A 23,168-nucleotide genomic window follows, 5' to 3' on the forward strand; every position below is an offset into this window, starting at 1 on the left:
CCTACTCATAGGTATATAATTGATTGTGCAATGATAGAATGTCTGATCCTTAGTAGTCTGCAAAGGCTCTGTGTACGTTCACTCCTCCTTTCCTGAGTGTTCTGGCACACCACACGTCCTAAGGTCACGAGAGAGGTCGTAGCTTCTCTTTCTCTGTTTAGGTAAAAGTGCCTTTTGTTTAGGTGAACTGCTGGACTCAGGCACCAGCAGATCTAGGAGTCACAGGGTCACATCTTCACACACGGTACTCTGTTCACATACATGCCTGTTTGAGACGTCATATGTTAATGAACCTATGAATATTCATGTACCTCAATAAAGAGCAGTGCTACGGGGGAGCTGGGGTTGGAGCGGCAGGAACGGCGTTCGTCTCATTCATGTCCCTCGTGCACGAGATCACAAAGAGTTCTGCCTGCCGTCCCATGTTTGCTAGCTGCAGTAGAACAGTCTTAGCTGTTCCAGCAACAGGTTTGTGCCTGGACAGAGCTATCAGAGGGGAATGCCTAAAGGAAACTACATGACCTAGAGTCCTCTACATCCCCCAGAGACATAAACAGGAAACTCATAAGCACATCAAACTGAGACTAGGAACCATGACCTACTTTATGGAACTGCAGATTTCAGGACTTGGCACCTGCACACAGTGCCAACGCTACCAGCACCCGGTTTAACCTCCTAAGACCCGAGCTCTTCCACAGCAGCATTTTTGATTTCTCTTTGATGTTTGGGCTGATTGGGGCCCGATGAATGTAAAAACAAAGAATTACCAGATTTATTTATTTTTTTTACTTTATTTTTGTTTTTATGAAAAGTCAGAGCCACATGTGAGGACATTTGTTTAAAATTTTGATAGAACAGTTTAATGTCCTCGTCAGTGGACATCAGGCCCTCGTAGAGCACAACTGAGTATTTTGGTCTAAATAACCAAAATGTGATGTCCACATATGTGGACGCCAGGTCCCAGGAGGTTAAGGACCTTGATCTTAATTGGTCACTAAACTCGCCTGACCTTAAGCCCATAGTGAAGAGGAAGATGTAATATGCCAGAGCTAACAATGAAGAAGAGCTGAAGGCCACAATCAGAGCATCCTGGGCTCTCATCACACCGGAGCAGACATCCTATCATGATTATATACCTCTAAGATTATATGTTTCTAAGCATAGATGACAATCCAAAGCTAGAACCCTGACATCGTTTCCATTAGTTGTCCGATACAATCATCAGAATCAAAAGACATAAACAGTCTGTATGGACTGAATGTAAACATTATACAACTTTCCCTTTTTGAATGGAATTGGTGACATACATCAACTTTCTGATGATATTCTAATTCTATGACCAGCACCTGTGTTTGGCAGCAATAAGCTGCACGTTGTTTTCACTGCACCAGGCCGTCTGCCTCCTATAGCACCAGTTGATGTACTGGTTTAAAGTTTATTAGCGTAAATGCACTGATCAAAAACATTAAAGGAAACTGGGCCGCGGTTAAGGCTTCCTGTGCCCATCATCCATCCGAGCCCGGGTAGTTTTCAGGATAGTGTCATCCCTCCATTCCCTCCCATTGTCTGCCATTTTGCTTTGTGCCACACACGCTGTGAAATTCCTGCCACAGAAAAGAGTCCGACAACAAATACTGAAGAATGACAAGAATTTTATCACAGGTGTTGCCAGGTCATCTGTGAGCTCACTGTGGTGCGGTCATCTTTGTCTGCTCTGTCTGCCAATCCAAATAAATTAGCACGAGTCGAGAAACGTTTTATATTTCTCTACTGTGCAATATATGTGTGTGTGTGTGTGTGTGTATATACACACACACACACACACACACAGGGTATATTAGTTGATGATGATGGAAGCTGCAGCTGCAGATAAGAAGCTCCAGAAATCTGCTGTAAAACTTCATCTTTCCTACATGTCCTATAAGAGAAGCTAACATGTGACATTAGTCTAAAGTTATTGACCTTGTTCAGCTTCATGCAACTAATCCTAAATACAGTAACTCAAATTTCAGCTGGTTCCAGTAAACAAACACTGGTGTGCGTGGACTTAAAATGTAGGTTTGGGGTATACAACATTTCCATTATCCAAACCTCACTTACACTACAACGTTTACCAACCACAGCTAACTATTGACCTTAACTTACCCATTATTAAACAACATCATGATTAAAGCGTGTGCCATACATTCTTCACTCTACCATTCAGTCACATTTTGCTCATTTAAATCTTCCGATTTTCATACAACAAATCAACTCATGACTAAATTAAATCGTCGGGTTTTCAGTGATTCGCCTTCACCTGAAAACCGGTCACATCATCCTCCATCACCGAGCACGAGAACCATTTCCAGTAGTGCACGTGCAGCTGCGACGCACAGAGGTGACGGGGTGTTTTCTCTTTGATCTTTTCCGTGGATCTGCATGCAGAACTACAGGGACCAAAGCAAGTCACTCCAGCTGCTGAACTATAAGCAGTAAAGCTTTGTAGAGGCTGAAAACCGTACGACACGTTTCAGGCCGACGGACCGTTATTCGGCCTTAAACCGAAGTGTGGCACAAAGGGAGAGCCGGCGGGGTGAGGTGTGCGGGACAAAGCTTACCTTGGAGCGGCAGCAGCAGCGGCAGCAGCACACACAGAGCGCACAGAGAGCGGTGAGCCATGGCTACGAGTCCACACGAGCCGAGACGAGGTGCAGAAACAACGAGCGATCAGCGGGCGTGTTGGCACTCAGCGTGTCCGAAAGCCGCATCCAGGGCGTTCCCCACGGCTAGCTGAGACACACCCACTCTGCGCCACTTCCGGTTGCTTTTAAAACAAAAGTCCTCTCATTAGAGAGATGTTGCATTAGTTTATCTCGTCATTAGCGCAAGTACACTGAACAAGGGTTATGAATAGGTTTTACTATTATTTTATCGAAAAACTCCACGATCGCATACACGGTTCCAACAGAGCACGTTTAGTCGGTGTGCTTACTATTCATGTTATTTTTTTATTTTGTGCTAAGTGAGGGTGGGGTTTATTGCTGTCAAGTTCTGGCCCCTGTGTTGGTTACTTTGATAGGTCCAGACAACTCGCCCAGGAGACACCCAGGAGGTATCCTTGCGAAATGCCTGAACTAACTCCACTGGCTCTCCACTCCTCCACTCCTCCACTCGAGTCTATACTTTGAGCCCCTCCCGAATGGGTGAACTCCTCACCCTATTTCTAAGGGAGAGGCCAGCCACCCTTCGAAGAAGGCCCATTTCTGATGATTGTACCTGCAGTGTTGTTCTTTTAGTCACAAACTCTGGGTAGTGATCGTAGGTGAGAGTAAGGACATAGAGTGACTGGTAAATCCAGAGCTTCGCTTTTACGTTCAGTTCTCTCTTCATCACTGCAGCCAATTCATCTATCAAACGCTTGCTCCCCTCTCCCTTCACTTGAAGCCCAGAGATACCTAAACTCCTCCACTTGGGGCAGCAACTCAACTCAACTTAATTAAATTAAATTAAGTAATCCCAAAAAACTAGGCAGCACGGTGACACGGTGGTTAGCACTGTTGCCGCACAGCAAGAAGGTCCTGAGTTCAATTCCACCATCAGGCCGGGGTCTTTCTGTGTGGAGTTTGCATGTTCTCCCCGTGTTTGCGTGGGTTCCCTCCGGGTACTCCGGCTTCCTCCCACCGTCCAAAGACATGCAGCTTGTGGGGATAGGTTAATTGGAGAATCCAAATTGCCATTAGGTGTGAATGTGCGAATGAATGTGAGTGTGAATGGTTGTCTGTCCCTGCGACAGACTGGCGACCTGTCCAGGGTGTACCCCGCCTCTCGCCCTATGACAGCTGGGATAGGATCCAGCGCCCCCCGCGACCCTGAAAAGGAGATGCGGAAGCGAATGGATGGATGAATCTCAAAAAACTCAAAATCACTGAGTTTGTTGGACAAAAAGGCAATGAAAGCAAAAGCTAAACAAAAACAGTAAAATAAGAACTATGCACAGAGCACATTACTGACCACACTCATGGGGACACTGTTTGGCATCTTTCTCAAAGACTGGAGGAGCCACAGATTAATGTATGAGGTTCTCTATCACAACCACAACAAAGGTTTTTCCCCCAAAGATGATTCGTTGTTTTATTAAAAGTATCGACAGGTTCTACATATGACCTGCTCCTTAAACTGATTACAAAATCAGAAACACAACACACACAGGCCCCAGTACAAAAACACTTTTTTCTTTCCTTGAGTTTTTGTTTACATTTGTTGAGACACGTCAGCATTTTAATAAAAGTGAGAAGGGCTGTGACACACGTGGGGAATACAGAGAAGTGCCGTTGCATTAGGTATCTGAAAGTGCTGTGCCAGTCCAAGCACATTGATCTCAATCCCAGCAACCGGCTGACTCTCATGTCTGCTGCTGCTGCTGCTCCAGCATGACTTCACAGGTGCGTCCCAGTTCTCCCAGTTTGACCTTGGCATACTCGGCTCGGTTCAGTGCCATCTGACAGTCCTTCCTGGCTGAATAGGTAGAACCTTCATGTGGCTGACCAGTCGCTACCTGGAGAAAGAAAAAGGAGAAACAAACTTGAATCTGTTGCTCACAATATTTCTATCATGGAGGTAAGTTCTTCATTTATAAAAACAAATATTAATAATTAAAAGAAAAACTGCATCAGTTTGTATTTGTGAACCTCATCTGTCTATTAGATTTATGACTTTAACTCTTAATTAAAAACATTTTCTCTTCAGTTTTACAGTAGTATAAACTCCAACGACGACCCCGAGCACTTTAACCTTAACATACTGTAGAGTTTTTACCTTTAAACAGAAAGCACACGACTGTTCTTGTGATTTGGTGCTATATAAATAAACTGAACTGAATTCAGGGTCACATGATCCAGCCCATCTATAAACTGAAACTTATTAAAAAGGAAAGTGTTAAGCCTGATCTTAAAAGTAGAGTGGGTCTCTGTCTTCTGAACCCAAACTGGGAGCTGGAGCAGACCGCTAAGGGCTCTGCCTCCCATTCTACTATCAGGAGCTCCAGGAACCACAAGTAAGCCTGCACCTCAGGTTATTATCCTAATTCATAGTATCCTAACTTTGTTAGGATACTATCAAATCTTGAAGATATGATGAAGCCTGATATTTTGAGACCTTGTAAATGAAGACTTTAAATTCAATTCTGGATTTAACAGGTGGGAGAAATTTGCCATTTCTAGTTGAGGTGAAACCGTTTCTGAAACAAGTCTGCAGCTGTGGATTGAACCTGTGTAAGGTAGCGGATCTGGCCACTTAGTTCGTTCTCCACTCGGCTGACTGAGTTCTGGAACTGGATGAGCTGTCTGTCCATGAAGCTGGCATTGTGTTTATCTTTGGAGAGTTCAAGAACAATGTTACCTGCAAGGTCAAGCATAAACATAGAAACGTGACTTAAAAAGACTTGATTAGACACAAAGACAGAGAGTAAATTTAAAACTTGATTCTTTGTTTTAGTAAAGGACTGTGCTATGCTGAGGACTGGTCGTTGTTGTAGAGTCAGCCAAACAAATGGAAACAAATTGTGTTGTTTGTTTTGTGTCTAAGGATACTGAAAATTGGTTCTTTGCTAGGTTTCCTGGTATGTGTATGGCTTATTAAGCCAAAACCATTTAAAATGTAACAGGTCTGAGGAGTAATTTGAAACTGAGTGAAAAATTCTCAAATGTCGAAGGAAAAACTTTCAGAAAGCCTGGAAACTGCGAGCGAAACGAGGGGCTGAGTTCAGACTTTTGCTGAGGAATACATTTTCCCCTCTGTGATAAAAACCAAATCTTTACAGAGAATAATGATCAGGCAGCGATCTGTTGGAAACAGCTAGGTGGAATTTACGGGATCTCTCGGGTACTTGTCCTACTGTCGGATGAAGAGCATCAGAAAATCAGGCAAAAGTAATCAACGATGCACGGTTTGATTAACAGCCGCAAGAAGACACTGTCTCACCGGCACACTGCAGCACCATCGCTATCTCCTTCTCCACATCCTCCAGCGCCCTGAGCCTGTCATTAGCCATCAGCAGGCGGGAAGCAGCCGCTCTCCGAGGACCAGCTCAGCACAGTGATCCAAGGTGTGACCAAAGCCACTTAATCGAGTTTAAACGGAAGAAAACGTACAACTACTGCAGTCCCTGCAACTTTAACGCGTTATGGTTGAGGGCAGGGTAACAACAAAGAGCTAAAAACTGACGTCACTGAAATATGACGGCATCAGAGTCGCACAGTAGTGACGTTCGCTTGGCGGAGAGGAAAGATGGCTACATCGGCTTGGCTGCATGGCCCATCTGCTATGCGACTAACTGAGGGTTTGGTGTCTGTTCTGAAAGAGCAGCGTCCGGAGCATCTACCCGCTCTGCTAGCAGGCTACAGGGAGCACGGCGTGTTCCAGACACAGGTAGGGCCCGGCCCGAGCGAGCTCCGCGGCTGGAAGCTGCTTCAGCTTTAGCCTGCTCTCGCTGTGCGGCAGCCGCGAGAGGCTTTGTTGTACAGTGGCTGACATCTGGAAGTATGGCAGGACCATGTGCAGCAGGAGCCGAGCTGGTTCCGCGTTTCTTAAACGTTTTGATCTCACTGTTCTCTAAAACTGTCTTGTCTTTGCAGAGCGCGTGCGCCGTTGGTGGTCTCGTGGGTTTTAGCAATGCCAAACTGGGCTCGAGCAAGACCAGGTGAGAAAGGACTACCTCAATCAGCTGTTGTCATAGGCTGATCATACTACAGTTTTTATTGTTTTAAGATGTATACCAGCACCTGAGCACTGTCCTGGACCAGGGGAGGTGTGTAGCCGCATTTGTCCTTAAATTTGCTGGCTGTCTGACTGGTGTCCAAAAGTCATGTGGACTTTATGGATAAGGGGAAACGTTCAGGGGAAAACCTGGACTTGTTAGGAGAACACGGTGTCCATCCCACTTTGAATGGAGCAGCTCTCATTTCTAGAAATCTTCCAAATTTATTAAACCCCCCAAAATATGACTATCCAGAGTTGGGACCAGGAAGAAGGCGTGCAGTCTTACACGCCTCTCTGCAGCTCCTCTCCTCCTGCTACCCCCCAAACCCCATCCCCATCCTCTGTGTTTCCTAAAACAACAAACAATCAGCAAAAAATGATTTAAAGAAAAGAAACAAAAGTATCCACAACTGTGCCGTAAAGTGAAACCGTGAAGTGTGGATTATTAAACATTCGCCCTCTGTCTTCTTAGTTCCTGTTATTACATGACAAACAAATCTATTTAGTCTGCCTTACAGAAACCTGGTTACAGCAGGATGATTGTGTTAGTTTAAATGAATCAACATCCCCGAGTCACTCGAACTACCAGAATCCTCGAAGTGCAGGCCAAGGAGGGGGTGTGGCAGCTCCTACTTCAGCTTATCAATCAACCAAAGACTCAGAAACACTAATCCTCGTCCACCCCAGCTGTGAAACTCAGCATTTAGCCTGAAAAGCCAGTTTGCTGCTCTCTTAAACAAAAACATCCATAAAGCTAGAACGTCTCACTGTTGATCACTTATTAATGGAGTAAGAACAACCCCAGGTTTTCATCACAGCACAGAAACGGCTTTAGTGAAGGTTACAAATGATCTTATGGCCTCTGACAGTGGACTCATCTCTGTGCTTGTCCTCCTCGATACTGTCGACCATCAGAGTCATGCTTAAAGACACTGCGCTGCAGGGATTTGAATCATGACTGTCTAATAGACTTCTGGTTTTTGTGAATGGAGAGTCCTCTTCACACACTGAGGATAATTATGGAGTTCCCCAGGGTTCAGTGCTAGGACCACTTCTGTTTACGCTGCGTACTTTGTGCTTTTACAAATGATCATCTGTGCTACAGGATATGACGTGTGTTTTATTAACCTCGGTTCATTCTAACACATTGATGAGTCTCCATGCGAATCAGTAGCATTTTGTTCTTAAGCCCTCATCTACTCACCTTTAGATCAACATCTCCTGTTGATACAATGTTATGAATGTGAATATAATTTCACACAGTCGAAACAGATTCACTTTGATACTGTATGTTTTCTAACATGATTCTGTGTGAGCAGGTTCGAGGGGCTCTGCCTGCTCTCCATGCTGGTTAAAGACAGTTCCAGCGATCTATTCCAGCAGCACTGCCTGTCGTGGCTGCGCTCCCTGCAGCAGGTCATACAGGTAAAGTCACGTGTCGGCTGTTATCATTACAATATTGCTATTTTTCTCCATTTTATCTTAAGGTCTAAAAATTAAAGGTTACCGTTTCATTTTTAAAATTAAAAATACTTTCTGTGTTTTTGTTCTTCACTAGTCTCAGGCTCCAGTTGAGACTGTGCAGCTAGCAGTGAACATTCTGAAGGACTTGCTGCAATACTCGTCTCAGCTAGCAGAGCTGGCCAGAGAGGTTGGCCTCAACTCCATCCTGGGCATCCTCACATCCCTGCTGGGTCTCAAGTCAGAGGTGAGGTGACAAGGCGGTGAGTGGAAGGGCCCACCAGGAGGGCTCCGCAGCCCCTCTGGTGGAGTGTGTATCCAGGTACTTTGACACGCAGTTAGTGCCACAGAATGTGAGTGTTAGCCCTGCCACAGACTGGCGACCCTGCCTCTGACACCGCCCCACAACCCTGAAGAGGATGGGTGAATTGAAAGTTGTGTTTAGTTACAATGTAACACTTTATGTATAATTGCATCTGTTATTATTCAGTTAGCTTCAGCTCAGATATCGATCTTCTAACTAGCCTTAAAACGGTTTGTGTTCCTGTTTGATGTTAGTGTGAGCTGGCAGCCATGGAGGGAATGACGGCCTGTATGACCTACTATCCGAGAGCGTGTGGATCCTTGAGGGTGAGACACTCCTTCCTGAGACTGTTTGGACTGTTATCGTGGTGCTATTAAATATCTCTTCTTCTTCTTCTTCCTAACAACAGTAATAATAATATCTATTATCTATTATTTATTAGTCATTGCTGTCGCACACTTCTGACAGATTAAGATAAGATAAAACTTTATTAATCCCTCGGGTGGGTTCCTCTGGGAAATTCGGTCATTGTCAGCAAAATAAATAAAAACATTCAATTTATACTTGGAATTTTTTACACCAGTATATAGGTTAATGTTGCTACAGTATTCCTTTAGCAGTATTCTGTGCTGTACTCTGTATTCTGCTTGCTGCCTCTGTTTAGAACCCAGCTGTGTCAAACCTGCACCTGTTTGTTGTTGTTTTTAAGGACAAGCTGGCAGCGTACTTCCTTTCCAAGATGGACAGCACAGACAGGAAAACACAAGAGGTTTGACAAAACAAGCACCAAGTCTTTTTTTTAAAGATTATTATCATTATTTGAAGATTTGTTTGAACGTTTGTTTTGCTGTTACTCTGTCAGATGGCCTGTCAGTGCTACGGTCGTCTGCCCTGCCTGGGCGGCGTGCTGGACAGAGGGGTCGGGGCTGGCAGAGCTGAGGGCTGGACCAATCAGATTCACTGCCTACTGGCCTCTGCCAATGGCCTGCTGGCTCAGCTCTACCAAGGTTCAGAAACAGGTGTGTTGTTTTCTTTGTGAGCAGTGGTGACATTTGGCTTCTGTGTGTGTTTGTCTCCATGTCAGTTAACAAACAATGACAACAAGAAATTCTTCAAATCTGTCTCTTTCCATCCAACTAATATGAAACATTGTGTTAATTACAATGAATCGCTATTTAAAACTGTAAAAATAAAAGCTTTTTCATAAGCCAGTAAAGTGTATGTGGGCCAGTGGAACTCTGGACCCTGAATTATGATTAATATTAATTATAACATGTTTTTTAATCGCCATAAAAACGGCATCAAAGCACAGACACACTCAGTCATTTCATGTAGAAACACAATCCGATGGTTCAGTTTTGGTTTTGTGACAGATTCAAACATTGAGCAGTGAAAGAACTTTGTTGTTTCTCTTTGAATTCTTTATCATTTCTTATTAATAAGACAAAAGTATTTCTTATTCGAGCTGCAGACCTACATGTGGTATTAAAGCCTAAAACTAAAACGTAACAAAAACAGAAGTTTTGATTGAATCTTGGGTTAAAGTCCTGTTTTCGTCGTCCACAGTCCTCGACGTTGTCGTGTCGACGCACCTTGATTAACTCGATAATGTCAAAGCAAACTTCTCCTGCTGGCCACACATTTTGTTTAAAATGGTGCAGTTATGTTCTTTTGTCTTACAGCTGTGGCCCCAAACACTGTGGCCCCCAAACACTGTGTATCACTCCTCCACACTCCTCACTTTTCTAGATAAAATGCATTTCTACCAAGTAAATCAGTCAGTGAACCGCGCAGTGAACAGCTGTCAGTGTTGGAGGTGCTGACGTGATGGTGTGACTGTATCCGTTTACTGTTACCGAGGTTACTCACACTCGACTGCTTCTTGCGGTCACAGATGGAGCGATGCAGTATCAAGGTCCCGGGATGGAGCTGGCCTTTCCTCACCTGGACCCAACAGATCCCCTGCTGCTCCTGCAGCTCCAGCACAGATACACTGCTGTGTGCCTCGCACTCAAACACACACTTAGGTACAACACATGCAGACAAGCACACACACCTTTCCCACTCAGAGGTTTCATCTGGAATGACTCAACTTGGATTTGACCCTCCTGCACAACCTTTAATCTGTGCTGCCACTGTCGTGTATCTGTGACCCTATTAAACCAATCTGTGGTCAGGCTGTCTGCATGAACATGCTGCAGCTGTGGGTGGGGCATTTTCTGTATCGATAGTGATGCACAGATGCTTTGCATTACTAAGAAGCAAAGCAATCTTTAGACTTTACTACTGCGACGTGCTCAGTTTAGGAGTGAAGTCGTGTCAGAGCTCTGACATCAGACTTCTGAACTAACTGGAATGAGCATTATTGACCAAGCTGGTATTAGGATAACTGGGATACAGAAAACATCTGGAAAACACCAAATTGAATCAGTTGTATATCTTATTTCTTTACCTCAGCTTTTTAGCATAGTTGTAACATTTACACAAATACACTCAAAGGCCCCTTTGTTTAATAAAAACCTGTACGAGCAGTAAAGGCTTTCATTGTTTCTGGTACTCGTTGCATTCCTTTGTCGTTTCCTTCCATCAGAGTAGATCCCGCCTCAGCTGTGCGCTTGCCCGTCAGGCCAATGCTCAACTTGGTGTGCCGAGCCCTTGCTGTCAGCTCCAAGAGCATAGTGAGCACACACACAATAACACTTATTGAACAGAGACCGTGTCAAAAGCAGTACTGATCTTAATGCACGTTTGACTTTGTGTGTCAGAATTTAACAGGAGATGGAAGTGTGAGGCTGCTGGTCCTCCCCATCATACACAGCATCACCCTGGAAGTCCTGTCAAGTGTGATCACTGTGTGAGTACTCGCACACACGCAGGAGGCCACATTTTGATTTCCTGCAAGCCTGACTCTTGGATTTGTGCTGTGTTACAGAGTACGGGTCGGCATGGTTCAGTACGCTGCAGTAATACAGAGGCTGTTTTCTCAAACACTCTCTGCTTGGACCCCCCTACCTGAGACCAGTGTGGGACAGCAGAGGGCCTACAGGTGACTCACAGCCTCGCACAGCTGCTGTTTGGAGTATTGACTGAAGTTCAGCCTGCAGTTGGAAACCTCGTACACACCTAATATCAGCTAGTGCATCATATTTCATTCTGTGTGTGCAGCGTGTGTGTAGCTACAACCTACAGTTGCCCCTGAGAGCCTGTGGAGCAGAGTCAGTGGTTGCCAAGACAACCACCAAGTACTGTAACAACTGGAAGTAACAAAATCTTTACAAAGGTTTCCTCAGAGAGGCTGATGTAAGATCACCGTTCTCATCGCTGCCCTGAAGCGTCCTTAGCACGCTGTGTGTGCTCGCAGACGTCTAAAGGAGTGAATGATGACCATTTAGAGGTTTTTAGTCCCGAGAAAAGAAAGAAAGTCTTAACTGATCTGTTGCAACACAAAGAAGATGAAATGAAAACACCGTGTGGGGATCGAGGAGCTTATTTTAGTAACATTATGGGAAACTGGGGACAGTCTGAGCTGCTGCACTGGGGAAGATTTAATAATGTGTCATCAAGTATATTCATCTCTTGTCTCTCCTCCTTCCCACAGTGCAGTGCGGGTGTCAGTGTACAGAACCTTGGAGCTGTGGGTCCAGGTTGCCGGAGCGTCTTCTAGCATCCTTCAGGGAAGCCCGGGGCACTCGGAGCTCCTCTTTAACCACCTACTCGGGGACATCACACCAGGAGCAGAGTCTGTCAAGGTAGGGGAAAGATGCATTTGGACTAGTCGTCGTCACTAGTCTGTATCAATGCACTGCCACCAGATGGCGCATCAGTGTTGAGAAACGCCATAAATCTGATCATCTAGGCCTCATAGTTTGTTAACACTGTTAGAAAAACATCGCAGAGAGGCTTCGCCTTTACTGATAAGGTGAGGAGTTGAGTCATTCAGGAGGGGCTCAGAGTAGAGCCGCTACTCCTCCACGTCTAAAGGAGACTGCTAATGTCGACAGATCTATCAGCTGGCCTTGGAAATGTTCGGCATTTCAACAGATGAGCTGGAGGAGGTGATAAAAGGGAGGCTGCTGCCCCAAAGCCTGACTCCAGATAAGCAGAAGAAAAACGCCGGATGATTCACTGTTTTGCTGTTTTAGTTTGAAGTCGTGGTCATGAAGTTTCAAACAGAGAACATAAGAATGTAATTGTTTAAAATGCTTTGCTATTAGTTTTGGAGGTTTTCCACTAAAGGGTTATCAAATCTAACTTGATATCTGAGACTCGTCCATTTTTTCCCACAGTTAGTCGACTAAGAGATTAGTCATGAGCACTAAATCTAAAAAATTTACTTTAAGCTCTGACCTTTATGAAGCTAAAGGGAACCAGTGGTTTGTTGGGATGTGCTGAGCTTTCTTCTGTTCCTGCTCCTGTGCGTGGGGTGTCCTGTTTCCAGCTCCGGGCAGGACTATCGGCTGATGTTGTTCCTGGAGGAAAGCCCGGCCCTCGTAGGACGAAGCATTTGGTGATGGCAGATACAGTCGGGCCATCGCTGCAGAGGAAAGGAGACCATCTAGCCAATCAAGATACCTGCCTTGCAGCTGTCAGGGGTGAGATGCAAACCAAGTTTAATGTTATTGGGAGTTTACTGGTATACTACGTATGATATTCTGATACCAGACTGACCTTTGTCATCCTTGTAGCACTGAGACAGATCATACAGACCAGTGGGACGCTACTGAAGGACGACATTCACAAGGTAAATGTGATTTAAAGTAACATAAGCGCTACAAAAGAGTGCCCAGCAGAGGGAGACACTTTCTACAGGCGTCTCCAACCATCCACAGATCAGCCTCTGCTGCAGCGAGTGGCACCGAGCCGCCCGCTTTGGAAGAAGATCCGTGTTTAAGCAGACGTGATGTTTGCAGTTCTTTAAGCAACGATTTCCTCCACCCACAGTGCATTTCTAATGATCCACATGAAATATCCCAACGTGTTCTAATATGTTCTTGTAGCCAGAAAAGAAATTATGTAACTTTATACACAAATTATAGTGATGCATGTTTACTTTTTTAAATAGAGAACGCCCATATCTGTGAAATTGTTGCTCAAAGTGCTGCCGAACATCATCTGTTTAAACCTTGTTCTTCTTTTAAAACTGAATTTTTCAGTGTACAGTTTAATGGATTCATGTGTGTTATTGTTTTAAACTAATTATTAACATTATGCATGATCATTTTACTTGACTAGCAGTTTGTTTTAAAAGATTAACATGGTTATTAATGTGTTATTAAATAGAAACAGGCCGTTTTCCTGCTTATTACACAGAACCTACCGCAGGTAATAGAGTAGTAATAACATAGGAATTAGCACATTATTGCATTCTTGTTACCCTGCAGTTCCCACATCATTAGCTTCAGTTTGTGGACCATTATTATCCAATTGCATCAGTTTCAGTGTAATATTACTCGGCTGTAACTGTAAGTGGTGTGGTTAGCGTCGACGTGTAGTTACATGTCTCAGCAGGTCCACGTCAGGTTGTGGCGTAGGGTTAAAATGGGATACTGATTACAAGTTATGATGTAGTAAGACACGTTTCCCATCTTGTGATGATCTGCAGCTGTAAAGTAAAATGCTTTTGTTTGTTTTTTCCATCATTTAGCATTTTTGGTGTATTGCAGGAGAGACTCTTCATTTTATTGTTTTTAATAACGAACGATTACACTGTTGTGTCCTGTCGATTCCTTCAAGCGGCTCCATGAGGTGGTTCTGCCACTGTGTGTGCGCCTGCAGCAGCAGCAGTCTTGCAGCAGCAATGCATGTGAATCTGCAGGGAGCGCGAGTGGGCAGTACAGCAGTGCTCTGACTCGACGAGAACTGTACAGGTACGATCTTCATGTTAGCGATGAGCCACACATTAGTGTTTCAATAGTGTTACGGTGCTCCTCCTGCTTTTTGTCCAGGTTGAGTTTAAATGTTCCACTGTTGACTGAAGGAATGTCCACACAGTGCTTTATTCAGACTGGACCCAGTCTGACACCACCCTAGCACCAGCACCACTGTGGGCCCCGAACTGGTCTATGTTCTGTAGATGCAAAAGTTCACTTTAGCTTCGTGTTGGACTGAAGGAGCTGTTTCACTTGTATGAATTTGAAGGTTATTGCTGGCCCTGGTCCTGGTCCCCTCACCCTGTTGGCCCCCACCTCTGACCTGTGCTGTGTCAATCCTCAGTAACGGGCGCACCGACAGGAATGTTAAGGTAAGCCCTAAGGACCTGAAGCGCTGCAAAAAGGTTTTTAAAATGTAGCAACGTGTAGTGAGTGGAAGGATCAACATTTGTCTTGCTGTGAAGTTGAAATAAAATAATTATGGAGACAATGATGTACAATCTGCCTCAAGTCTTCTGTTAAAGCTCAGATTGACTTAACAGTTTCAGACTTGGCAAAAACATGAAGTGTTTGTCTGCTCACTGTTTCCAGCTTTTAATCAAACCCATCGTCCACTTTCTCAGGTGTCTTCGTTCTGCGCGGAGGCCTTGACCATCTGTAACTTGATCCTTCATCCCCGCTTTCCCTCCATCGCCCTTCCTTTGCCACCTCTCACCATGAAACCTTCCTCCACCACTCCGGTCCTCCCCTCTTCCCAGGGACCTGCCCCTGGATTAACCTTGCCAACCCTGCTTGGAGGTCCTGCCCCTGGCCCTCCTTTTCCCGCCCGTCACTCTGTCAACCTGGGCCCTGCTTCCCTTCTGAGCTCTTTTGAGAACCATCTGTCTCTGGTTCCGGGACTTCCAGGCCAGGGTCCGACTGCAGGAGACATGATTCTGTCCCCACATTCGCACCACCAGCCTGATCCTGCAGGCCTGGGCCCTCCGGAGGGACAGAGACCCGTGTTTGTGCGTTTTGACAAAGAGGAAGCCGAAGACGTCGAGATCTCTCTGGCAAGTGACTCGGACGACAGCGTGGTCATTGTTCCTCCGGGTATGCTTAACATGGAGACTCAGCAGGACGACGCAGCAGCAAACTCACAGAGCATGTCCTCCTCTGCACCGGGTGGCACTGGTGTGACACTCGCAGGTGCAGAATCTGTCACCATGGTCCCAACTACGGCAGCCGCAGCCACAATAGACGGGGTCTCTCTGCCCAATGACCTGGCTGCCTCTTCCCCCCTCCTCACTGCTTCCACCACCTCCATCAACTCCTTTCCTCCTTCCAGTGCCTCGGTGGTCTCCCTGGTTCCACCTTTGAACTCCAGCACCTTTACAGCTCCACCTGTTGGTCTGGGGGAGTCATTGCCTGGCAGACCGCAGCTCCAGCAGATGCTTATGCAGCCCTCGACGGCAAGCCAGGCTGGTCCCATGGGGTTACCGCTCCAGATGCACCTGCAGAATCAATTAAGTCAGCAGGGACGGCACCTCCACCAGCAACCAGCTGCTGCTGCCAGCAGCGAAGATTCTGCTGTCATCAATATTAACAGTACTGATGATGAAGAGGAAGATGATGAGGACATAGATGAAGATGAAGAGCTGGAGGAGGATGAGGAGGAGGAGGGGATAGATGAGGAGGACGAAGAGGAGGATGTAAGTGAGTTAGCTGATGAGTTTTTTGATGGGGAGGAATATGAGGAGCTGGATGAAGAAGACGGTGAAGATTTGGAGGAGGAGGAAGAGGAGGAAGAAGAGGAAGAGGATGGCGACATACCGCCTCTGGAGGGAGTCGAAGACAAAGACGGAGGGTCGGGGATTCAGGAGGGGAAGCTGGATGAGGGACGGATTTCTGCATTTAATGTGGAGGAACGCACAGAAGGAGGGATAGAGGAGATCCAAACTAACAGGGCGCTGTTCGGAGAGGACACGATGAAGGTGCAGGAGGTGGAGAGCATCGGAGTCCTCGAAGCGGCTCGGGAGGGCGAAGTAGAAGAGGAGGACAACGAAAGGATGGATGACCCCACCATGCCGCAGATCCTGTGTGTCACCGGAGGAGCGTTGGAGGAGCGAGAGGAGGCCGAGGAGGAGAGGGAGCAAGCCGGAGCAGAGCTGCAGAAAGAGGAGTGTTCGTGGGAGCAGGGAACCAAGGAGGACGAGCCGCAAGCAGCGGAGTCCGAACAACCGGCCAGTCAACAGGTAGATCCTGCAGCTTTGTGAATCATACTGTTGAATGACAGCGTTACACAGCTCAGCGTGCTGAATGCATTAGACAATGTAATGAGGCTTTGCAGTACAAGTAACTCAGAGTGTAAGTGGGCCTTTCACGGGACCAGCAGATTTAAGGAAAGAGCGGAAATGGAGACAGGAAATGATGTCATGAAGAGCAACAGCAGGTGGTGCAGCATGAAGAATAAAAAGGTTTATCAGTGTAATCAAGGCCACTGATATCCATGACACGCTTCATGGAAACAAAGTTGTTGCTTTCAGCAGTGTCCTGTTGAGAAAGTAGGTCAGAGTAGAAAGACAGACGCCCTCTACTGGTAAGATCAAACTTTCCCTTCATAAAGTAAACAGCTGGGGCTGGATCAGGTGACCCTGATTATGCTGCAGTGGCCTTATATGCAAAATATACATGAATTTCTCACAAAAAGCCTGATTTTCTAATGTGATCGTCACAGTCTGAGCTCCAGATTATCTCAGCAGCTCAGTCATATATTTGTACAAATGCACATGAAGTATTACTACACAGTCTCTGTTAGAAATGTGTTTTTCTCCTATATATGATAAATAAAGAGAGTATTACAAGGAAACTGAAGCTTTCTGTCTGTATCAGCAGGAATCAGCAGCTGAGCCTGCAGAGGACGCCAGCGCGAGCGATAACCAGCTGCCCAGCTGTGAGGACGAACCGCTCGAAGCTCTTCAAGCAGGTGACTCGACAGCAGTGGCAGACTCTGAAAACGCAACAGAACCAAATGTGACAGAGAAACAGGAAGAAGACACTGAGAAGAGCTCTGAAAAGGAAGCAGAGCAGCCGGAGACGGGAGCAGGGGGAGGGCAGGAGAGTAATGGAGAGGAGGGAAAAGGAGTGAAGAGGAAGAGGGAGGAAGGACATGGAAAAGAAGAGGTGGGGCAAAGCCCAGAGAAGAAAAAGGTATTGCTTTTAATCCCTCGTTAAGATGCAGATGGTAGCTGCTGTTTGTCCACTGATTGAAAGCTTCTTCGGTCAGGGTGATGACCTGACTGTATGAACTTGTGCTTTACACTGTGTGACGTCGCTCTCTTTCAGATGGACGATGAAGCCATGGCGTCAATGTTGGCTGATTTTGTGGCGTGTCCACCTGATGATGAAGACGGTGCTTCTGGATCAAAAGCCTCATAAATATTTGCCAACCTGAAATGAAATTAACACTGATCTCTGGCTTCTGTGAGCAGAATCTGGCAAAACATGTATCGTTAGTCACATTCCCAAGGTTTAGTTACCTCAAACATCATGCTTTACATCGCGTGTCACAGCAGTTTAATATGGCGTTCAGTCTTTTAACCATCGGGACCATTTCTGGCTGGTCCGACTTTCATACCCGGGTTATAATTGGCTGTCAGGTGTAAGAGAACTCTTTTCTACGGTGGACCCAGTGTCCTCCCAGCAAGGAGGCAAAGCTCCGTGAAATGTGTTAACCTGATGACTTTGTTGTTCTTTACAGCACAAGTATCTTCCAGCTAGTTTGCAGTTTTACTTTTGTTTGTATGCATCTTTTTTGCTCTCATGGTTTGGCATCAACATCATGCTTTGTTAAAAAAATAAAATGTACTTCCATTACATGTTTTTCTTTTGTTTGGGTTCTTTTGGGGGGTTTTGTCTGACGTCTGCTTGCATTAATCATTGTTATGGGACTGATTTGCTGTACATGTTAGAGGTGCTGCTCCTCCACGTATTTAATACTGTATTTACAAAATACCACAGTTGTTCTCTTGGTCGTATCATTTTATTTTGTTTTATTTATCCGCGACAACTCCGTGGAAATATTCCGTGGCGCAAAAAAGGTTGTAGAGCACTTCAGCAATGAGCAAGCTTTGTAAATGAGGAAGACACGAGGCGCAGCTGCTGCAGGGTGGGAGTGGGCTCAGCCGCAGTGTGAAGATAAAGCTCTCATTGATATTGCTGTCAGAGCTGCCAGTCATACTTCCCACGCTGTCTACATGCATGTTCTCACGCAACTGAAAAACAAATTTCAAACTGAACCTAAGCCAGTGCACAAGAGTGAGTACCCACGGTCACACTCCTTTTTTAATAAAAACTCATGACTTTAAGTAAACAATCTCAGATGTACGTGCCTCAGTGGAAACCTGGTAATATAACACACTACATATGTAGATGGTCCCAAACATAAAGAGCATTACTATAAATGACGTTCACTGTTTCTGGTTCACTGGCTCAGTGCAATCTAGTGAACATTTAAGACACCACACACAACAGTTTGTGTCAAATAAATCAAATGCAGAAAAATGGCAGAAACAAGAATCAAAGGACAGTCGATGTAACATTTTTTTCCTCAAAGATATTTTTATTGAAGCAGCAACAAAAACGGATACACAGAATTGTTAAACAACAGACAAGTACGTTTCACAATGATTGAACTGAAATAACAGAATGCAGATTAATGACACACTCACATACCTTGTAATTGCTTTTATCAGTTTAGCCCCACTTAGCCCCATCCCTCAGTCCAGGTAGAAAAAAACCGTCGTAAATACAACAGGACAAAGCAGATATATAAGATGAAATAACTGAATCCAAGGAATTAGTCGACATTTAAAGGAAAAAATAAAGAACAAAACTAAAGAGGACGTGACAGACGTCCAATAGGAATAAAGAGAAAGCTTGATGTAAATATTAGCCTGTAGAAGGCAAACCAGTAGTGACCCTTGATGACTGCTTAGATATTGTTATTTCAATAATAATTAGTTTCTTTGTTTAATGCAGTTTGATGAAAAGTTCAAATACAGTGTAAAAGTAGTGAGCCTCGCCTCGTTTCTTTCCATTTTCCAAGGAGTCAAACTTTTCTTTTTTAATCTTTTTCCTTTGGCTGCTTTTTCTCTCACTCTTCAGTTTAGACCTTTCACCCGATAATTTCCTGAGGAATCTGGTTTGTTTACTTGGCCACATAACATTGACTAAGAATTCATTCAAGCCTCAAAAAGCTCCATACTCCAGGGATGAATCAGTTATTGAAACCGCAGCCTCCTTTGATGCGGGCTCACTTGTGTACCTACAGCTGCAGCAGTGGAGACTGTCAGGAAACTGAACCAGCTCCAGTGATACTTGCACACTGATAGGCCGCTGCCTCAACATGTTTTAAATACAACGAGGGCCATGGACGGAGTGGAAGTAGGGCTCTTGGCTCCTTCATAGTGAGAGCACTAAGCCACAGGCACAGATATGTGGATAACACCTGGGTCAAAATCAACATGCAAGACGTAAAAGTTCACATCAACTTTGTTCTTCTGCTGTTTTAAAAAAAAGTAACAAAGTCGAAAAACTCCAGTTTTCACTGATTTCTTTGTCTTTTTTCATTTTCAGTATGTTTCTTATTCTTATTATTCCAACACATCTGCCTTCAACCTTTAGGAAGCACACAGTGTCTGATGTTTTATTTTAATTTCACTAAAACATTCTAATAAATAATTTCTAAAAATTGCTGTAACTGAAAGTGTGAAAGACTTCGGGGCTGGGCTGATGCTTCAAGATCCTAACGACGTCCCTGATGTGTGATCAGGCTGCTGCTGTTACCTCAGTGAACTGTTGTCTTCTTTGGAAATCACAAACTGACACAACTGCAACTTCACAATGCCGAACTTAGCAAAGTGTGAGGAAAAACCCCAGAACAAGACAGACGGATGTTTTCCTCGCAGCTGTTTGGAGATGATTAAAATATTCTGCAGCAGCTCCTTTTTCAGCGTCTGCCAACAGCTTCAAATATTTAGCAGCATGATATCAACTATTTAGATTGTCTGCAGTAGATACTACACCCTCAATACCCAAGAATCACCTTCAGCAACTGGAAACAGCTGTGAAAGCTTTGTCGACAGCTTACACTGTTACTAAAACTGGAAGATTTAATGGAAAGTTACCATATTGTGTTCATTTCAGTAACTGTGTACAAGTGGTGAGAAAAAAAAAATAGAAGACCCGCAAAAATCTGAGGTTGTCCAGCTACTTTGATTGCTTCATTGCACATTTTGCTGTCAGTGTTTGTGTCCAGTTGTTCCCTGAAGGGTCAGTGCACATCAGGATCTTTTTGATCGGAGATTATGTATCGGAATTTCAGGAGCAGGATCACGCCTCCAAACATGCTCCTTCCGGCTGTCATCTATATTGGTTACCCCCAGTTCTGCAAACTGCTCGTTGTTGTTTACGTGCCCCACCCTCCCTCCTTGTTCTCAGTTCTTTAACTTCTTCACTCCTATTTAGTACACGGGGATCTGCCAGGCCCAGGAGCCAGTCCCCTTCGAGGCCTTCCCCAAACCACAGCTCAATTCATGTCCAAGCATCACCTTTACCCACAAAAACGCTGTCAAACCTAAAATGAGGACGTGGGCCCATGTGATGGACCAAGCAGTGAAAGAAACTTAGGCACAGGTTAAAGTCCAAAAAAAATTATTATTATTTTTTTTATTTAACCCAAAAAACATAATTGGTTAAATCATGCAAAAAGAATCAAAATCTTGGGCCCATGAAAGAGGTCAAAATAACAGAACTCTACTCAAAGTTGACAACTCAAACAAACTGACCTAACTTAACGAGACAAAGGGGAAACTTAAATAGTGGCTGATCAGCCCACAAAAACAGGAGAAGGGGTAAAACACACAAAACCTAACTAAACCAACCAAACATAATGAACTCCAATCCCCCCCACCCCACCCCCGGTCCCAAGTTATGGCATGAACCAATTTGTAGTCGTCCTTTAAAGCTTGCTCCGCCCTTTTCCACCTCTTGGCTCCTTAAACAAGGGACTGGAACAGCTGCAACTAAGGTAACTCAGAAAACAAAAAATTAATCATACATAACAGTGTAAACTAAAATGTGCGCACTTATTTTAGAATGCAGTGTTATGTGGATATGTGAATTAACTCTAAACCAAAACCAGTTATTTATTGTCCTGTCAATAAATTCCTATATTTAAAGAAAGACAAATGTGAATGCAATGTTACTTATAAGCCTCTACACTAACATGTTGGGTATTACCACTGTGTGGCTGTAAGTGCAGCCATCACAGCCCAGCTAGTGAAATTACTGAAAGAGAACGCTGATGATGGACTACTACACAGGAAACCACTAAGATCTCACAAAAAGAAAAAGAAGTACAACACATCTTCTGTTTGCAACAATAACCACAGAGGTTCCTCAACACTTCTTAGTCAATGTTCTGTGCATATGTAACACAAACGTAAGTCTTAACTGCACATCACTGTGTCAAAGTCAGCGTTATTTTCAAAACCCATATGTACAGATCACATTTAACATTGCAGGAATCCCCCGGCAGCCTACGTCTATTGCAGCATAACTAAGGGAGGATTCAGGGTCACCTGGTCCAGCCCTAACTATATGCTTTAGCAAAAAGGAAAGTTTTAAGTCTAATCTTAAAAGTAGAGATAATGTCTGTCTCCCGAATCCAAACTGGAAGCTGGTTCCACAGAAGAGGGGCCTGAAAACTGAAGGCTCTCCCTCCCATTCTACTTTTAAATACTCTAGGAACAACAAGTAGGCCTGCAGAGCGAGAGCGAAGTGCTCTAATAGGGTGATATGGTACTACAAGGTCATTAAGATAAGATGGGGCCTGATTATTTAAGACCTTGTATGTGAGGAGCAGGATTTTGAATTCTGGATTTAACAGGAAGCCAATGAAGGGAAGCCAAAACAGGAGAAATATGCTCTCTCTTTCTAGTCCCTGTCAGGACTCTTGCTGCAGCATTTTGGATTAGCTGAAGGCTTTTCAGGGAGTTTTTTGGACATCCTGATAATAATGAATTACAGTCGTCCAGCCTGGAAGTAATAAATGCATGAACTAGAATATTTCTGATTTTAGAGATGTTGCACAAATGGAAGAAAGCAGTCCTAATATTAGTTTAATATGTGCATTGAAGGACATATCTTGCAAAAATGACTCCTCACAGCTTTACTGGAGGCCAAGGTAATGCCAGCCAGAGTAAGAATCTGCTTAAATACCATATTTCTATGATTTTTGCTGCTCTGTGTTGGTACAGGGCATTGAAGATGATAACAGTGGGTGGATTATATTCTTAAACTTAGTTACAGCGCTTTCAGAAAGACATCTACTGTGATAAAGTCTACTCTCCACCGCTGTGTAATCAATTATTGTAAATGTAAATGTTATCAGGAAATGATCAGACAGGAGAGGGTTTTCAGGAAACACTGTTAAATGTTCAGTTTCTATGCATATGTTAAAACAAGATCTAGAGTGTGACTAAAGTGGTGGGTGGGTTCTTTTACATGTTGAGAGAAGCCAATTGAGTCTAATAACAGATTAAATGCCATGTTGAGGCTGTCATTTTTAGCATCTACATGGATGTTAAAATCACCCACAATAATTATTTTATCTGAGCTCAGAACTAAATTAGATAAAAAGTCTGAGAAATCAGAAACTGTGTGTAAGGCCCAGGTGGACGATAGATGATAACAAGTAAGACTGGTTTCTGAGTTTCACAGCTGGGGTGGACGAGGCTTAGTGTTTCTGAGTC

The 23,168-nt window shown here is 44.4% G+C and overlaps 3 protein-coding genes across 5 annotated transcripts in view; 1 reads left to right on the forward strand and 2 right to left on the reverse strand.

The window, feature by feature from the left end:
• Positions 1–2,803, reverse strand: part of cd99l2 (CD99 molecule-like 2) — a 27,076-nt gene extending 24,273 nt beyond the window's left edge. The window contains exon 1 of one of the 2 annotated variants that reach the window (XM_080298259.1): positions 2,601–2,803. In XM_080298259.1, coding sequence (XP_080154385.1) covers positions 2,601–2,661 — 61 coding nt within the window. In that variant the 5' untranslated portion in view covers positions 2,662–2,803. The remainder of the gene's footprint in view (positions 1–2,600) is intronic. The other variant, XM_080298258.1, reaches the window with a different exon arrangement.
• A 1,283-nt stretch (positions 2,804–4,086) lies between these two features.
• med11 (mediator complex subunit 11) lies at positions 4,087–6,201 on the reverse strand. The gene is made up of 3 exons (XM_080298276.1): positions 5,962–6,201; positions 5,249–5,379; positions 4,087–4,537 (listed from the first exon to the last, which is right to left on the reverse strand). Exons 1-3 carry the CDS (start codon positions 6,029–6,031, stop codon positions 4,385–4,387), a joined length of 354 nt encoding a protein of 117 aa, XP_080154402.1. The 5' UTR covers positions 6,032–6,201; the 3' UTR covers positions 4,087–4,384.
• A 66-nt stretch (positions 6,202–6,267) lies between these two features.
• pelp1 (proline, glutamate and leucine rich protein 1) lies at positions 6,268–18,228 on the forward strand. 2 transcript variants are annotated; one of them, XM_080298186.1, is made up of 19 exons: positions 6,268–6,408; positions 6,615–6,679; positions 8,058–8,163; positions 8,297–8,446; positions 8,758–8,829; positions 9,213–9,272; positions 9,366–9,522; positions 10,398–10,530; positions 11,094–11,181; positions 11,269–11,357; positions 11,436–11,549; positions 12,102–12,252; positions 12,942–13,095; positions 13,189–13,244; positions 14,237–14,370; positions 14,642–14,744; positions 14,997–16,607; positions 17,245–17,562; positions 17,698–18,228. In XM_080298186.1, the coding sequence occupies exons 1-19, from the start codon at positions 6,268–6,270 to the stop codon at positions 17,788–17,790; spliced, it is 3,795 nt and encodes a 1,264-aa protein (XP_080154312.1). In that variant the 3' UTR covers positions 17,791–18,228. The 2 variants fall into 2 exon arrangements, with proteins under 2 accessions (XP_080154312.1, XP_080154313.1); XM_080298187.1 differs by having other exon boundaries at positions 17,248–17,562.
• The last annotated feature ends 4,940 nt before the right edge of the window (positions 18,229–23,168 follow it).

The sequence above is a fragment of the Astatotilapia calliptera genome, chromosome 3 (assembly GCF_964374335.1).
Source record: "Astatotilapia calliptera chromosome 3, fAstCal68.1, whole genome shotgun sequence".
In the NCBI taxonomy this organism is placed as follows: domain Eukaryota; kingdom Metazoa; phylum Chordata; class Actinopteri; order Cichliformes; family Cichlidae; genus Astatotilapia; species Astatotilapia calliptera.

What these genes read in the sequence shown, in the direction of transcription:
- med11 (XM_080298276.1), bottom strand. Translation starts at nt 6,031, where the DNA reads ATGGCTAATGACAGGCTCAGGGCGCTGGAGGATGTGGAGAAGGAGATA. An exon ending in GATGGTGCTGCAGTGTGCCG is followed by an intron (nt 5,380 to 5,961) that starts GTGAGACAGTGT and finishes TTGACCTTGCAG; the next exon opens with GTAACATTGTTCTTGAACTC. An exon ending in AGATCCGCTACCTTACACAG is followed by an intron (nt 4,538 to 5,248) that starts GTTCAATCCACA and finishes TTCTTTCTCCAG; the next exon opens with GTAGCGACTGGTCAGCCACA.
- pelp1 (XM_080298186.1), top strand. Translation starts at nt 6,268, where the DNA reads ATGGCTACATCGGCTTGGCTGCATGGCCCATCTGCTATGCGACTAACT. An exon ending in ACGGCGTGTTCCAGACACAG is followed by an intron (nt 6,409 to 6,614) that starts GTAGGGCCCGGC and finishes TTGTCTTTGCAG; the next exon opens with AGCGCGTGCGCCGTTGGTGG. An exon ending in TGAAGGACGACATTCACAAG is followed by an intron (nt 13,245 to 14,236) that starts GTAAATGTGATT and finishes GATTCCTTCAAG; the next exon opens with CGGCTCCATGAGGTGGTTCT.